At 40.7% G+C, this 18715-nt stretch overlaps 1 protein-coding gene across 1 annotated transcript in view; it reads left to right on the top strand.

The window, feature by feature from the left end:
• Positions 1-6289, top strand: part of ATP6V1G3 (ATPase H+ transporting V1 subunit G3) — a 39567-nt gene extending 33278 nt beyond the window's left edge. Inside the window, exon 3 of the mRNA XM_086957654.1 lies at positions 5999-6289. Coding sequence (XP_086813780.1) covers positions 5999-6172 — 174 coding nt within the window. The 3' untranslated portion in view covers positions 6173-6289. The remainder of the gene's footprint in view (positions 1-5998) is intronic.
• Positions 6290-18715: the final 12426 nt, after the last annotated feature.

The following is an 18715-nucleotide window of genomic DNA, read 5'->3' as shown; positions in this document are numbered from 1 at the left end:
AGTCTTGACTTTTACTTTCAAAATTGTACAGATTTCCTGACAGTTCTGGTATTCACCTCTGCATTTATGGTTCACAAGGAGTCGGTTATGCCCTATCTTTCGGCTATCATTGCATTACACCCACTGCTTAAGTGGCTCTCTATTTGGATATGTCCTGATAGACAATATAACAGGGAGATAATCAGGGACTGCATGAAGCTCCATGGTTGGAGATCAATTAAATGGTAATCCTACATGAGGGACACTTTTGCTAAACTGGGAAGAGAAGCTCTGTTTGATTCACCTATGAACATTATGAAGGCTGATATTCTCTGGACGCAAAAGAGTTTTCCACTATGACGGGAAGGAATTAGAGAGGGTCAGGAACTTGAAAAATCCTCAGTGCATGCCCATGCGCAGTTGTTTAGAGAGAATACCATTAAACCCTATATTTTTAATGTACTTAATGGGCACCAACGATTTCACCTCAACAAAGTTCAGTTCAACCAAATTCATCTGCTGCTGGCTCTACCGCAGCCTAATAAAGGGAATAGACAGACTGGTGTCTGCACGTGCGATAATTTTTTGGCCATGGATTTCGTCCATTTTATTTCTTTTTTGTGGTTTTTGTTGAAATCCCTGAATTTTTTACTTGTTAAGCCTGCCCTTAGATTTCTCCAGGTACTTCCAGATGTTCGATTATCTTTTGCTGTTGCCTGTTTTCTGGTAGACTCTTTGAAGTTGAGAAAATGGTATGAATAGGGGAGAGGAGATGAATCTCTAGGCCTAGGGTTCAACTCTTGATGGTCCAATACAGCATAGCGGACCCGTTGTAAGAGGTTTTTGTCCTATTGTTTTAACTCGCTTATCAATCCATTGCATATACATTATGAGTTGTATATCATTAGATCGAATTTTTAATATGCCTTGTGCTTTAATGGTGCATTGTCTACTGCTATGGTATTGAATTTGAGGGGCATGGATCATGGGGTGTGGGAGAACTTAGAAATGTGATATGATGATTAAAGTATGGTGTAAAATAGTTTATAACTTTAAGGACTGTATATTATCGACTGAATTACTGTTTTTTCTATGTACTTTTATGGTCTTACTTTTGAAGTATTAATAAAGCTTTTTGAATTAATTTGAACACAGATTTCACTCAGAATGCTAAGCTTTCTAACACTTTTTATAACTATAAAGCCAATATTCTAGAATTTGTGAGGATTACGAACTACATAGTTGGCCTTGAATTAATAAAAAATTGAGGGGCATATTACCAAGGCGGGCGATATGTGATTATCGCCTCTTTAGCGGCCGTTTTCGGCCGCTAAGCGGCGATAATTCTATCGCCCTATTAGCAAGCTGTCGCTAACAACAGTTAGCGACAGCTTGTAGGCGATAGCGAACGGTTTGGGGCCTGATTTGCATGTCGGCGTACCCAGCCTGTTAGCGACTGAAAGCTGTCACTAACGTCACTATCGCCTATGAGCAAGGCAGGCGTAGCGATGGAAATATTCGCGCTAAGGGTGAATATCTTCAAAAACTAACGCCTGCTCAGACCAGTTCTTAGCCATTATATCCAATGGGAGGTGGATATAATGGCTAAGACCCTGTTAGCGATAATGCGTGAATATCGCTGTATTCTCAGCGATATTCATGGATTTCGCCGCTAACCCTCGGAAATATTATCGCTAATAGCACGTTATCTCAGCGATAATATCCGGTGATGCGCGACGATAAAAAAATTGCAGCTAAGCCTACTTAGCGATAAATATCGCTAGTTGTTGGTAATATGCCCCTGAGTTCTTACAGTCAATGTCTCTCAGTGTGTTTCCCATTATCACAACATTTTATAATAGCCCCCTCATCCTTCTGCTGAACAATATCCCTGTTGAAGACAAGATTTAATGACAGGGAATTGTTTTTGATTCCCACATGCCCAGGTGTCCTTTAGTCAAACCTTTTATCGCAGATTCAAACCATAACATCAAGCATTTAAGGCACCTCTGCCTTAATTTGACTGGGGAACCCAGAGCTGCAATTGCCAGAGCAAAAGCAGCTTTAGATATCAATAACTACATTGCAGTAGATGCGACTGAGAAGCAGCTGTACAAGCCCTGGCTCTTGCAGAATACAACAACACGAGAGGGATACACAAGATGCACTGCAAAGTGAGCGCATTTCACCAGCCTTCAAAAGGCTAGTCCGGCTCACAGTCAAGACTAGATTTTAGTTGAAGACTTTAAGGATCACATGCAAGACACTGTACTGAAATTGTATTTGAGATTACAACCGCTCCGTCCAGTGCCTCATTAATTTCTGAAACACGGCGATCGCAGAAGTCCTGAGCACACAGCAGATCTTTATTTACCTGGCCTTTAAATTGTGTAGCATTCTAGCCGAATCTTTAAGTGTGCAGGACTTGTTGGCAGTTCAACCAGTGTCCAAAAATAAACAGTCCTGATTCCTTTGATTCTTGACTCTTGATCATAAACTTTTGGATGCCCCAAATGGTTGTAGTGCTAAGTAACCGAATGATAATTATGAGAGGATATCACTAAAGTTTCTCACCTTAAATTTACCGTATGGTTCAGTAAAGTATGTAGGGAGACTAAAGATACCTCAGTCTTCACTTAATCCGTGATTAATTTTCCAGAAAGCCACATAATCATGGTTCCAGTGAAATACATGATGTGTCTTTTTTATTTAAACATTCATGTACATTAAAACAGTCATATAAACATTCATGACCTTTAAAATATTCATGGCTTTCCTAAAAAATTTAAATATTTAGTGAATCTCCTAGTAATGTGCTCACTTTATGCCCTAACCAAAAAAACAAAAACAAAAAACATTGGCATGCGAAGTCTAGTGCCACCTATTTTTAGGTCTCGCCTACGCAGTGCGCATGCGCTGCATAGGAGATCTTTAGCCTTCGTACAGCTCTTTTTCCAAGCACATACTCGTGCTTGTGGCGGCATACAGCTTGCGGCAGTGTGCAGCAGCATGCCACAAGCACGAGTGTGTGCTTTGAAAAAGAGCAGACTGCACGAGCAGACACGCACGCGTGCAGCCAATGGTTGTTGGTTTCTTATGCGCGGCTCGCTAAACTTTTGTAAGCAGACTGGCATGCCTCTTTTGATCTTGAGCAATGGCGTCCATGCGCCTTTCTTAAAGTGTGGCTCGTTCTTCTTGCTTGCCTCTCTTCCTTCTTGCTGTCCTCTCTTCCCCGTCTCTCACCTCCCTCCTTTTGCCTTCCTTCTTCCTTTCGTCTCGATCTCCTTCGCCACTTCCGTCCTCCCACCTTGTTCTCCCCCTCATCTGTAGCTAAAGTGCTACAGTGGTCACCGGAAGTGCAATGGTTCGAATCAGGACATCCAGACACTAACAAAGGCATTCTGATAAAGGGTGTTACGTATTGAAAGAAAAAAAAACGCTGGCAATTTCTTTATCTTCGACCTTACAAACTATATAGGCAAGCTCATAATTCGTGATTGCTATATCCCCCAAGAACAAATCCACCCCTAAGCCCCACTTACTTCCGGGACACACTTTTAACCACGCAGTCCTGTTGTTATCTCCTGACCTCAGGGTGACATGTTGGCCTTGGAGTCAATGGCTCAAACACTGATGTGAGTTCTCACATGGTCACATTTATTATAAAATATCAAAAAAACGTAATCCATTATCAAAGCATTAAGAAGGAATTCAGATATCAGTAAAAACACCTTGATATGCTGACAATGTAAAGAGACCTAAACCAATCACAAAGCTCACAGTACTATATACATTATGATCAAGCTCACAAGGACAGGGCAATCCCTGGCCCCTGCCCAATCCTACGTATGTCCTGGACCTGTCTCCCTCCTCCTAAGACACCCTGCCCCCCTACCATCCATCAGGTTGAGGGTCTTAGCCCTCATAGCAGCCCGTTCTCTACACCACTACCCAGCGTCTCAAATGCACCCTGATGAGGATTCACACAGAATAAAATGTATACTGTTGATTTCAAAATAATAGTGTCTGTGCACTGATTGTGTATATCTTCTGCATTATTCCCCCGCAACGACGACCAGAGCTTTACCATCCTTCGGCCTCCACACCAACCAGGAAAGATGCTGAAAATGGACACATGGTGTCAATGAGAAGACTAGTGATGTGCACAGAGTACCCGGCTTTGATAAAAGCTGTCTAGACCTCTGCTCAGCTTGGGAGGGGTATGCCTCAAGTGGCCAGCCCCTGCGCATAACTTAGTGAGTTCCACCATTAGGTACCTACAGGGCTTTAAGTGGGATGAAAAAACTTGGGGGTCTCTCAAAGGGGCGTGGTCAGTGTAATTAAGGGCGTGGCTTAAAACTTGTAAGCAAAAAATCTGTGCTTAGCATAATGTGCCGCCCAACTTGTATTTTGCTGTTTCTGTCATTGCATCCAGATATATGACACAACAAGTAACATCATACCTACAATAAGTCAGGACTATTGGCATTGTCAATGGTCATTAGTTGCATAAGATAAATGAGCAGCAACTACGGCTTGAATATAATATTGAAAAAGCTTCCACTTAAAGCCCTGGGGACACCTCAACAATGTTGCTGTTCCTGAGTTTCAAAAAGAGAAGGGAAATCCAGAGTCTCTTTAAAGGATTTCCCTTTCCCTACAACGCTCACCTGGCATGACCTCATGCCGTAACTTCTTCAGTAGTGAGAAATGAGCATTGTAAGCACGCGCACGTTGATGTGCCTGCTGTCACCGCAGTCCGGAAAAAACGGACCACCTGTGCCAGGGCACAAAACAGAACCCGATAGAGACCCGTTTCGAGGCCTCCTTTAAACAAGCATTGGCACAGAAAATAGGTCTCGCCTTTGGGACCTTATAAGTATTTAGTTATGCAGCACAGTAGCCTTACTGCAACAACATTAACTGTTGCATGGCTAAACACTTATACGGTCCCAAAGGCGAGACCTATTGGCTATGCCAATGCTTGTTTGTCTTCGTTGCCTTTAGGCGGTATGAATAGTGGGGCATATTACCAAGAGCCTTATCGCCGCTATAGCGGGAATTTTTCCCGCTAAAGCGGCGATAATTTTATCGCCCTATTACCTAGCTGTCGCTAACACCAGTTAGCGACAGCTAATAGGCAATAGCGGGCATTTAGGGGCCCACTATGCATATCAGCGATAATTATCGCTAATGACATGCATAGTGGGCGTGCCAAAATGTTAGCGACTGGAAACAGTCGCTAACATCGCTATCACCTATTATCAACTTTTGGAAATAATCGCGCTAAGCGCGATTATCTCCAAAAGCTAACGCCTGCCCAGAGCAGTTCTTAGCCATGTAAATGTAAATGTAATGTAAATGTATTTATATAGCGCAAATCACCGATCCGGTATCTAAGCGCTTGCTTAGGGAACCCGTCCTGGTATTCCCCTGTGAGATAACCCCGGAAGGGTATCCACAAGGTGAAAGCCAGACATCCCACCGCGAGGGGCCGTTGTGGAGATTAAGCAAGCTATTGCCCAGAGTCGAAGAGTGTGAACCCGTGAATCGAGTAGGCACCGGAGCGAGAATTGTCGAGTCCGTGGACATTTTAGGACTCAAGACCCGCCGAGCCGGGAATTGAACCCTGGTCCCAGGCTGACCTCTGCTTCCAGGTCTGCCTCCTCTAACCAGTGAGCCACACTTCTCCATGTTATCCAATGGAAGGTGGATAACATGGCTAAGAGCATTGTCACGATAATGCATGACTATCGCTGTTTTACAGCGATATTCATGCATTTCCCACGATTTTTACCGCTTTTGAGATAAACCTTGATAATATCAAGGTATCTCAGCGGTAAAAATCGTCGGAGCGCGGCAATATTTTTATGCCCGCTAGCCAAGCTTAGCGATAATTATCGCTATAGCTTGGTAATATGCCCCTGTATTTATATTGGAAACGAGAGCATTTAGCTGACAGTAAACACAAACTTGATCTCAAGTGTTTTTTTTTTCTCTTTCCATGGCCTTTTCGCAGATCCTGGGCTCTCAGGGGAACCTTCAAGTCAAAGTTGACGAACAGACAGCCACAAAGATCCAGAGCCTCAACAGCAGCTACGCACAACGGCACGAGAGTGTGATTGCCGACCTTTTGGGCCTGATCCAGGACATCAAACCGGAAATCCATATAAACTACAGGGGAAGTGTATAAGCTCCGCCCAGTCACATTGCAAGACCGGAAGCTGTTCTTTGTGCTGTCCTGCCATTAGTACTTTTATCTAGCGCATATGATTTTTTTGTTTTTCTAATAAACATACAATAACCTTGATGCCAAGTCCTACTTTAACGTGTAATTAAAGTTTCTGCATTACAAGCAAAAGAACTGATACAGAAAACATATAATTGTATAATCGTTCCAATTATTCCTCCTGTAACATTAATGCCGTCCCTTTCATTGATAAATGTATTCGTCATAAATGTATTAATGAATGTAAAAATGAAAAATGGACATCGTGCTTTTTTTCTTCAGTGTAGAAATCAGGACCCTGCTAATAATGGAAGCTCACAAGGCAGGGAAAACACTATTGTATAAGGGATTTCTTATACAATAGCATTATGTTTTTCTTGCTAGACTACCTACGTGTAAAAATTTTCTACTTTGAGATAAGTTTTTGAGTCAATGTACAAAGGGGCATATTTACGACTAAGTGACAGGGTGCAGCGTTAGCCTTCCTTGCTCAACGCCACACTTTGCCACTTCAGAAATGCAGGGCTGCACCATATTTACAACAATATGGTGCAGCCCTGCGTTTCCCCCTGCGCTGGCGTTAAACGTGGCAGCCTAGCGCCAATGCAGGCACCCTTGCACCATAGTGCAAGGGTGTCTGCATTGAGGGGAAGATTGTTTATGTGCAGGAAGGTCTCCCTTCCTGCACATAAACAATCTTTTAATTTACGTTTTGTAACTTTTTACAATAAGCAGCACACATAGAAGTTGTAAAATGTCATTTTACTTTTGGATTGTTTTTGTGCAGGAAGGGTCACCTTCCTGCACATAAACAATCAATGCCAATTTGCTGTTTCTATGTGTGCTGCACAACGCAGCACACATGGAAACAGAAAAAACGAGGACAAATAAAGCATTTCTCCTTGTTTCGCCTGTTTAAGACCAGGTTTTCCCTCGTCTTAATTTTGGCACTGCCTCCTATTTACACCTCCCTTGTAAATATGAGGCAGCATCAAAATCAATGGGTGTTGTGGTGGAATGCCCACCGCAACACCCATGGCCCTCCCCTTTCACACTAAGTACAGCGTGAAAGGATGCCTTATTTACAAGGCAGCGTTAAGCCACGTTAAGTGGCTTAATGCTGTTTTGTAAATAAGGCAAAGCCCCTATCACCACCAAAACATCACTAAATATGATGTTGTGGTGGTGATAGGGGCCTAAAAATATGCTCCAGAGTTTCTTATTCATTACAGTTTATTTAAATCGGTCTGTAGGGTTTTAAGCAACAGAGCAGCTTTGTAATTGTACTAAATAAGCAATACCAGAGGTGATAAAAAAAGGACACAACTCTTGCTTGTAATTCTAGATCTCCTTTCTGTATTAAAATGATAGTCATTACATTATCTGAGAGCTTAGACGGGGCCTGGAGCATATTTAGAGAAAATATTTAAAAATACAAATATTTTTAAAAAATTCAAATAAACATGTTTTGAATTTGTTAAATAAAGCTACTCAACTGGAAGCTGCACATGGAAATAAGACTGCCCGTTTATTGTGACCAGCCCCTTCTCACCCCACTCCCATAGGTCTATTTAAATCTCTGTGGTTTCTTTCATGTATGCTTGAACTGGTGGCTTCAATGAAGATATTCATAATGGAAAACTACTATCCAGTCCTTAACTTGTAAAAGAATAGATTTCGGGCCCATGGTTCGGCTCAAAAGCCCGTAGCCTACTGAATCTTGAATGTTGGATGTTTGGTCTTGACTTCACCTCATGCCTCTTTTATCCACAACATACAATCCCTACCTCTTTGCATCAATCTTGCAGGTTATTTTTCTTTCCTGCTTTTTAGGTCAAGTCTGGGCAGAGCATGACGTGCTCTGCAAGTCATGCTGTTTTAGAGTATGTACTTGAAGCCCCACCCACTCTCCGCCCATATTTGTCATTGGCTTGTGTAATTGTCCTTCATAAATCTGAGCCGTTATTAGGCTTGTTAATCCCTCCCATGAGCACTGGCCCTTTTACTTCGGTTGTTTACACGGTACGTCTACTTTAGTCTGTAAGCACTATTTTCTTTAATGAGTTTCTCTTACTGCAGGGGGGTCTCTCATACGCAATTGTGACTACCAAACAGGGAGCTCTTTCGGGGCTACGGCAGACAGAAGGGGGCAACTCAGCGATGCCTTCAAGCATTTTGAATGCAATAGGCCCTGCATTGTAAATGGCAATGCCATTTATTTATGTTTTAAAAAACAAAACATAAATAAAAGACATTGCCATTTACAATGCCAATAGCTCAACCTCGCATAAATGCAAGGCCTGTTGCATTGAAGATGCTTGTTCCATTTTTCACAGTTTTTCTGTTTTTCTTTTCCTCCTTCTTTTACCCTGTTTATGTCTTTCTCTCTCCAGAGTCTGATGATGAAAAATAAATCCATATCTCCAAAAATGAGTGACGGTAGTCTCCACATGCAAACGTTAGATCAAATGAATCACTTCTACCATCACACTTAATATACTTTTCTTTGCCCTAACAGGCAGTAACTTAGCAGTACTCCCATAAGGGAGCAGATAAGTCGGACATGTGTTAATTTAATAGGAGTCCGTGGTATAGATCAAAATAGTCATTGGATGTCTATGGGTTAAATTTACCCTACACCCTATCTAGTGTTGACTTGTTTCAGGCGGTTTTTTCAGGCCACCTAGGTGGTTCCCAGGCTATAGTCAGATAGCCACCTTAAATAATGTTGAGATTCTGCATGATGAAAATCTTGTTCGCCCAATCTTGTGAAGTTTCACGCCTCTGACTGGCCGTCAAGGCATTTTGTAGTGGTCTTGTATGATTTTTGGCATATTAAGCAAAGGATGTCAAGCTTCCATTTCAATATCAGAGTATGTGCCATTTGAAAAAAGGGGTCTAATACGAAGCAGCAAAAAAAATCTTTCCATCGGAGGGAAGCATTTTTCCAACCCATAAATCCATGATAGCGATCAGTAAATTCTTGTTGCTTGTATCTGGGAAGACTTCTCCCATGCATCAAGAACCGCAGTTAGTGTAACCAGTATGCTGCGTTTTTTTTAAAATGCAGATTTATATAGTGTGAACTCAACCCGAAGATATTGAAGCGCTGTTACGTTACACAAGGACACATTCAGGCACAGGGAGATTAAGTGATTTTCCCAGAATCACGGGATGTGAACGCGACACCGAGGCTTGAACCCTGGTTTCCAGCACCAAAGTTGGTAATCTAGCCAGCGGACCACATCCTGTCCCCAAAGAGCGTTTGGGGAAACTCAAACTGCTCCTCTGTAGGGGTTCACCTTGATCAGCCAGTCATTGATGGAAGGGCAGCCAAAGGTATTTTGCAATCTGAAGTGAGCATCCACCACTCCATGAATTTATAGAAGGCTTGCAGGTAGACTTTTGTTTAAATGGTAGGAATTTAAGTAATAAAACCAAGGGCCATGCCTGAAACATTTTTACTTTTTTTGTCAAGATCATACTAGATTCTGGAAATGGAAATCTTTGAGGTGCATGTGCAGAGCTGTTAGTCTTGTACAAAGGAGCGTTGTATCTGTTGCAAAGCCTGGATCTGTCTTATGCCATTGTTTTAAATGGGCCAGTACTGACAGGTACTGAGTACCTGCCCTCCTTTACTTTGAGAGGGGGAGTACCTGTACATCTCATCAGAGGTACAATACTTTTATTTGAAGAGTACCAGCACTTCTCAAAAGCAAGTAGGTATTCTGGTATAGGGTACCTGCACTTCTATATTTCTATTTCTAGCACTGTTTTATGGCTCAGGCCAGGCCTACATTTGTGCACAAGGAAATACTCAATTTATTAGTGACCTGGAACTCTCTCTACTGCTTCCTTGGTGGAAACCTCTAGTAACTGAAATAGTTGTAATTGATTGTACTTCTACTGAACTGGATGCTCCTGGCTAGTAGACCTACAAAATGGCTTGAAAATGCAGAATCCACCTGTTCTGGATTAGATCTAGCATTCGATCATCTACAGCAATTTCCACCCACGCCTGGAAAAGTTTGGCTGCTCTCAGAACCACCAACATAGTACTGAATGGTAGGAGACGGGAGGTTGGCATTGGGCTTTAGCAGTGGGGAAGCGGCAGGTACAAGTGCTCCACACGGGAAGCCAAATCATTCCTTCTTTCAGAAGAACATCTGGACATTGGGGGTTTGTATCCCATCTCAGGGTGCATTTTGTTCATTTCTTCCTATTAACCCTGGTTCAGCAGCTTGCCCATGGATGCCATGTCTACTCTGTATCAATGCCAATATTCTTCATGACACAGATATGTCACGTGAAGCAGCTTACTGAGTTAGGGAGCTGATGAAATGTATCTCTGGATGGTATATGGGCCGGCAATGATTCAAACTATGCATTATTTAAAACCCATTCTCAGAGTCAATTGAAAAAATCTGCCTTAGTGATAACACAAAAGGCATACTGCTATATTGCGACTTGTTTTCTAATATGGTGAGGTTCATACAGTCCCTAGAGGATTATGAGGAATGTGCTGTGAAAGTGATGAAAGAGCATGGATGTGGAATCTCACACTCATGTGTGGTGTTTAGGCCCTATGATGAGTGTGTGTGGTTTTTGTACATTGCATTGAGTGGGTTGAGTGCTGGTTCTGTTATTGATGCAGCAATGTTCTGGATGGGATTTGACACTTGCTACTCGGTTGTGTGAATGTGTATATTTTGTTTAGAGTTACTTTTAGTGGCATTTGTGAAGGCAAAAAATATTGTCCATGTCCCTTTAGCAGAAAGGGATGATGAGCATGTGGTGCCCTGAACTGTGGGTGTGTGTGTGTGTGGGTAGCGGTAATGCCCTGTGCCCCTGCGGGAAAGACGTGAGAATTGCTATTCTGTTGTGGAAGCACATTGTCCCAATTTGGCTGCAAGCTATGAGCGCACGTGTGGAGACTTTGTGCACTTTAACTCCCTTGGGTGTTGTGCTCATTTTCCGCTCTCGGGTTGTGAGGCATGATTACATGTTTGGAGGTTGTCTGTGCTCTACGTTGGTGTTGTGACGATATGTGTGGAGGCTGTGTGTGCTGCGCTTGGGTGTTGTATCAACATATGTGGCAGTGTGTGCTGCTCATAGGTGTTGAGCCCACTGTGCTGTGGATGGAGGTTGTTCCCACTCTGGCTGACAGGGACCAGGATATGCATGCCGTGTTTGTATACTCCAATGTACATAGTGCCAACTGTCCACGGTTGTATGCCACCCCCTCTCTGGTTGTGTGGATGAAGTTCAAAGGTGGAGGCACTTTGTACTCCACTAGGAAAGCCCAGTCTTTATGTGTTTGACATTCAGGTAGGTGAGCCTGCCACAATGTTCTGTTTCACTGGAGCTGGCACCACAAGCGGCCTGTCCTTAAGGTGGGAGGGGCAGCCCCCTGTATCTATTGGACATAAAGATTGTCTATCAGGCTGAGCAAAAGTCACCCTGATAGACACTGTTTATTTTCAGGTCAGGTGGTCAGAAGCTAAACATGCAATAAATGTGCATGCTCACGGCAGCCTGAGCAGAACTTTACGGGGCTGAGGATGCTACAGCTACTGTGGGCGTAATCTTCTCAGCCCAGCACAGGTCCTCCAGGCCCTCCTCCTCATGATGAGGGAAAGCATCAGTGATAGCCTCGTGCCTGGGCACCTCAGTTTTAAGCTCTGAGGTGCCCAGGGCCGAGTGTCTAACACTGACACCTCGTCATAGAATGGGTGAGGTCAGCAGTCTCTCTGATCTCATCCTACTCTGTGACAAGGTAGCGATCCAGCGAGTTACCAGCAACGGATCATCTAACACCACATATTCACCTGGGCCCATAATTTCATTCACAACACACTGGTAATATCCGCTGGGGTCATGTTTTTGTAATTCTCAATATTAGTTATCTATACTCCCCAACCAATTTTTCACTGATCCAAAGTTCTTTCCTCTGGTCAATGGACCATTTAGTTGGAACTAGTTGATGGTGAAATGACATAAGATTTTAATATACTTACACATTAGAAATGATCACAGAGTGGGGATGTCTTTTAAAATGTTATCTTAAAGTACATTCATGTGAACCACTTACACAGCACAGAACAAACTCCGTCTCTCACAGGAAGGAAGATTCAAATAATCAATCATATATTTTCATTTATACTTTGCAATGATGCTGCGTGAAAAAGGAGAGGACAGAGAGAAAAGCACACAAGCGCATACACAAATGTAGAAATATTTACAGAGAATGGTGTGAAAACCAACTCCCAGGCCTAGGAATTGGGAAGGGTCTCCCCGGAAAGATTTGGCGAACAAAAGCTTCAGGACAGACAACCTCTCTATCACCCACGCTTTCGTAGCACCCCTCTCTGACACTCTCTTCCTCCTTGAGATTCTTCCGCAATCTTCTTCTAAGTTATTTGCTTAAGATAATTGGTTCAGTAATTCGATTTTCTTCAGCATCTGTCTGGGACTTCTCTAGGCTCTCCAACAGTATCCCGGCCTCTTGGATCTCTAGTCTCCAGTCTCACTTAACTAACTAAAACGACCTCAATAATACGTTCCTGAATGCCAGTACCACCCATTAATGTTTCAAATTTATGAAACTCCTAATTCTGATTGGCCAGGCAAGGGGAGGTGATCATCACACCATGCTTTATTTTCTCATTATTTCCTTAAGTTCTTTGTTTAAAATCAGACCCCTTAAGTTTTATACATCAGTCTTTATTCCCACCCGTATTCACAATGTAATTGTCACATTTTTAGAAGAAAAAAACAGTAGTTCTCAGGGACTGTCGTTCCGGTTCCCATGAATGTAGCAGTTTTCAGACTTGGACGATGTTCAAGTTGACATGTCATCTTCCAGCAAGGTTGCATCGCGCATGCAGAGCAAAACGAGAAGGAATAGACTGTGGCTCATGACTGCAGACCCATAATAAGCACTATTGAAAGAGTCAAAAAGACAAAGATTAAAATAAAAAATAAATGGTTTCACTGTATACCACTTATCTCTACGCTAATCCCATTTACTTAATATTACTCTTCAGGCATTAGCATTAGTAGAATAGCTGGAATTCGTTTTTAGCAAGCAGGTGGCAAGCGTGTGAGTTTCAAGCGGCCATCTTGTTAGCTATTGCTTAAGTGCAGAAAGTTTCCCTCCAAGCATTAGATACGTCATACTACGTAGGTGCAGTAGACGCATGCGCACTAAAGAATTTCAGTTAGTGGCCATTTTAGTATCACTCACGAGTTACTGGTTAGCAAAACACATGGGCAAGCTTCAGTCTATTACTATAGTGTTGTGTGAATGCATGTTATCTCCACAAACCAGTTTTAATGCAAGGTTAGTGGTAACATGAGAAGATTGAATCCGAGAAAGTCTCCTTTTTCACGAGCCCTTGCTCCATCAGTAGGGACTGCTGACTCCCCTCACTGGCTGACCTCACGTCAACCAATGAGGGGAGGCAGCAGTGTCAACTCTCCTGGCCCCTTTGAGGCTTCTCTCCCCAAGAGCTGCTACAGGGAAGTGTTTTTTTGTATGTATTTGTGAGTAAGTGGTCTGAAGGGGTGTGTGTGAGTGAGTAAGCATCTGAATGCATGGTTGTAAGTGAGAGTGCATGTGTGTGTTCTCCCCTGCCCCCCTCTCAATTGTACTTACCGTCCACCACTGCCTGGCCCGAGTGTTGAGAACACATAAACATGTGATATTGCTTTTTGTTCTGACACAATGGGCTTAGAGCTGGCTCAGATGATTTGTTAAATAAGAGGAAGGCTCATTACCCCCACTCTTCTGTCATCACCTTATGGCCCAAATATAGGCCTTTTACAGAAAGGGAAACCCAAATACTGTATCGTAAAGGCCTGGTGCTAAGCTTGTTTGCCTGAACAGGACAGTAAAGATTGAGTTGAATAGTCTTTGATTCTTCACTTTTGATGGAAAGGCAATTCAGCAATTAATTTCTTCTAATATTCTCCACACAAAACCTTTGTTCTGTCTCACAACACCTGATGCCACAGCACTCATAAAAGTGCCCAAGGCATTGGAATAATGGGGCCCTGACTTTGGAATGTCCTTGAATTGCTTAACCAAATATCTTGAAAGTGAGCTCATCAAAAAAACGTTTCTATGTATTTGGGGTATCGAGATTGAAGACTGCAAGTTCATATTTCACCTCATCCTGCTGGGCAGACTGTCCACTTTATATTGTATTTGCTGCACATTGATATCCCTACAAAATAGTGCTACACCGGTTTTTAAAGATGGCAGCCAAACCAGTAAATAAACTTTCTGGGGCAGATTTACAAGAAAGTGATGCATCTGTAGAGATGCATCACTTTCCCTGCACCACCCTGAGAAACCCTTGCGCCGCCATGGATGTGCTGTATTTACAATACAGCACACCATTTTATTTTATTTATTTAGTTTCTTGTATAGCGCAGGAATTCGACCCCCGCAGGGGTATCTCCACGCTTACATTCTTACCATAAGCTGAACTAAACAAGGATACACAGGCAGAAATACTGGAAAGACTACCAGGTCAGAAAAAAATGAGTCTTTAGGCATTTCCTAAATGCAGTCAAACTAGAATTTAGCCTAAGGGTGAGGGGAAAGGAGTTCCAGAGAATAGGGCTTTTATAAGATAGAGCTCGGCCTCCCTGTCTCTCCTTTTTGATCCTAGGTACTTGGAGCAGAGCTGGACTGGCACAAGGATTGACAGATGTGTCCGAAATTTGGGCACATCTGTTGGTGCAAAAGTCACACATTGTTGGAGTTGTGTCGCCAACACAACGCAACTCTAGTAATGCATGGGGAGGCCTGTCCTCATTGTGCTGTGTCACTCCTTAAGCCTGCTCCAAGCAGGTGTAAGGTTTTGACGCAGTGGTGTCCTAGAAGTGGCGCAGTGGCGCAGTGAAATCTTGTAGATTTAATTGAATCACTTCCACAAGGCTTTTTTGCGTGGGAATGCCCACCCAGTATACATTATCCCTGACGCAGGTATAATGTGATGCAGGGCTTTACAACGTGACACATCTCCCTAGATGCGTCATGTTGTAAATGGGCATATTTTTACACTTCCTCTGCGTCCCAAAAAGTGATTCAATGGTGGCGCAAACATGACACAAGGGGCTTGTAAATCTGCCCCATAATCTTGAGACACAAATAGGGGATCTCATATTTCAGTGTTGTGGGGGGGTCTTTATGGAATATTGTTTTAGTCTCTCTTGTTCAAAACACACATTGCTTCTTTTCAAGGCATTGCTGATTGGTTATTTTAGTGGATTTAACTTTGTATGAAGTTGAAACACAGATTCCTCTATGAACTACGGCACCTTGGTCAACACAGAGGGAATACTCTCAAACATCATATATGAATTTTTGCTAATTAGAAATAATGACTAGGTTAGACATGGGTGCGTTGATGCACAGTCTAAGTATCGATTCCTAATTGTCGACCTACACAAATATCGAGTTGGAAATATCGAAGGTACAGAATTTTGATGTCAAGAATATCGTTGGACAGAATATCGACCCTAAGGTAAGTAATATCGAATTGATTTATATCGATGTAAGTAATATTGAAGTTAGTAATATCAATAGCATATATATCGATGTAACTAATTTTGATGTTACTAATATCGATATTTGTATTATTTCTATGTATTTTATTATGTGTGTGTAATATGTTTTTATTAAGTATTTTTTTTTTAATTATATGTGTACTATTTTTATATATTAATAATGTTATTTTTAAGTAAATTTTATGTTTTAGTACCGGAACGTGTTGTGGGTTTATAGGGGAATAGGGTGGGAAGTAATTTAAATATACTAAATGAATTACTAATTTTTAGGAATTATAAATTAATTTTAATAAAAAAAATGTTTATTTCTGTAGCGGGTTGTGGGTTTATGGGGGAATTGGGTGGGAAGTAATTTAATTGTAATTAATTATTGATGTATAATTTTTTTGTTATGGTTAATTATTTTATTTATAGTTCATTATTAATTGGCAATTAATTCTTTAATTGATCATTTATTTTTTAATTGGTAATTATTGTTTTTAATTGTTAACTCATTTTTTAAATTGGTAATTCATGTTTGTAATTGGGAAATCGTTTTTTCAATTGGTAATTCATTTTTAAATTGGTAAATAATTTTGTTAATTGGCAATTAATATTTTTCATTGGTAATTATTTCTTATTAATTGGAAAATATTTGTAATTAATTGGTAATCAATGTTTTATCAAAAGTATTATTTGGTATAAAAATAATGTTATTGTTTAATAATTTTTAATTATGAATTAATTTTAAATTGTATTTTTTTTAAAAGAAAAATATTTTATTGTTTAATATTTATTATTTGGTGAGTAATATTTATTAATTAATTGTTAATGTATTGTTAATTAATTATTCAAATGTAATTGCTTTTAATAATTATTAATTGTTTGTAAATTATGTAGATGTATTTAAAAATGTAATTATACATTATTTTAAATATAAAAATTATTTATAAGTATGTTATATTTAAATTCTACACTATCCAATGCTTTCCCTACTGTTGCACCCTCTGGAGTTGGAATAGTAATTTTTACCCCTGCGCTATCCCATGCTTTCCCTACTGTTGCACCCTCTGGAGTTGGAATAGTAATTTTTACCCCTACGCTATCCAAGTCTTTCCTTACTGTTACACACTCTGGAGTTGGAATAGTAATTTTTATCCCTACGCTATCCAATGCTTTCCCTACTGTTGCACTCTCTCTGGAGTGGAAATAGTAATTTTTACCCCTACGCTATCCAACGCTTTCCCTACTGTTGCACTCTCTGGAGTGGGAATTTTAATTTTTACTCCTACGCTATCCAACGCTTTCCCTACTGTTTCACTCTCTGGAGTTGGAATAGTAATTTTTACCCACCCGCTAACCAACGCTTTCCCTACTGTTGCACTCACTGGTGTGGGAATAGTAATTCTTACCCCTACGCTATCCAATGCTTTCCCTACTGTTGCACTCACTGGAGTGGGAATAGTAATTTTTACCCCTACGCTATCCAACGCTTTCCCTACTGTTGCACTCAGTGGAGTGGGAATAGTAATTTTTACCCACCCGTTATCCAACGCTTTCCCTACTGTTGCACTCTCTGGAGTGGAAATAGGAATATTTACCCCTACGCTAGCCAACGCTTTCCCTACTGTTGCACTCTCTGGAGTGGGAATAGTAATTTTTACCCCTACGCTATCCAACGTTTTCCCTACTGTTTCACTCTATGGAGTTGGAATAGTAATTTTTGCCCACCCGCTATCAAACGCTTTCCCTACTGTTGCGCTCACTGGAGTGGGAATAGTAATTTTTAGCCCTACGCTATCCAACGCTTTGGCTACTGTTGCACTCACTGGAGTGGGAATAATAATTTTTACCCACCCGCTATCCAACGCATTCCCTACTGTTGCACTCTCTGGAGTGGGAATAATAATTTTTACCCCTACGCTATCCAACGCTTTCCCTACTGTTGCACTCTCTGGAGTGGGAATAGTAATTTTTACCCTTACACTATCCAACGCTTTCCCTACTGTTGCACTCTCTGGAGTGAGAATAGTAATTTTTAGCCCTACGCTATCCAACATTTTTCCTACTGTTGCACTCTCTGGAGTGGGAATAGTAATTTTTACCCCTACGCTATTTAACGCTTTCCCTACTTTTTAATTTTCTGGAGTGGGAATAGTAATTTTACGTTCTACGCTATCCAATGTTTTCATTACTGTGGTCTTTTTTGGGACTTTAAATAGTAGTTTTATTTATTTATGTATTTAATATTTTTTGTCTTATTTTAGATAATGTTGTATTTAATGAACTTTAAAAATATTGAAAGCATATTTAAAATTTTTAATTTATTAAATATAATTATTTCTTTTTATTTATGTTATTATTTTATGTGTGTAGATGTATTTGTAATTTATAGTATTCTTTTATAATTTATAAGTAATTAAAATAATTAATACAAATTATTATTATGTAAGTATATATTATATATTTTATGTTTACTTTTGATTAAAGTTGTATTATTAAATATGTAATATTTATTCATTTTAAATATTAGTAAATATGTTTAAAAATGTTTATTTTAGTTATAAGTATTATTCACTTTATTTTACTTTTTGTTTTACAGAAAAAAAAACTATATTTTTGATTCCGATATTTTTAACATCGATATTTAGGTTTCGGAGTTTATGTACTTACCATGTTGTAGATAGGGTGTCGATATACTTGCCTTCGATATTCCAGCGTCGATTTTTTGTAGGTCGATATTCTGTCAGAGATTCGGTTCCTTTAGCACGACTAGACCACAATAAGCTTGCATTAACAGCTATTCATATTTGCATAATAATAGTGAGCATTTATTTGATGTGAATCAGTATTTCCCTCTCTCTCTCTCTCTCTCTCTCTCTCTCTCTCTCTCTCTCTCTCTCTCTCTCTCTCTCTCTCTCTCTCTCTCTCTCTCTCTGTTTGAGGGTT

Source organism: Lissotriton vulgaris, chromosome 1_1, assembly GCF_964263255.1.
Source record: "Lissotriton vulgaris chromosome 1_1, aLisVul1.2, whole genome shotgun sequence".
In the NCBI taxonomy this organism is placed as follows: Eukaryota; Metazoa; Chordata; class Amphibia; order Caudata; family Salamandridae; genus Lissotriton; species Lissotriton vulgaris.
The sequence above is the reverse complement of the archived record's forward strand: the minus strand, read 5'-3'. Positions and strand labels throughout refer to the sequence as shown.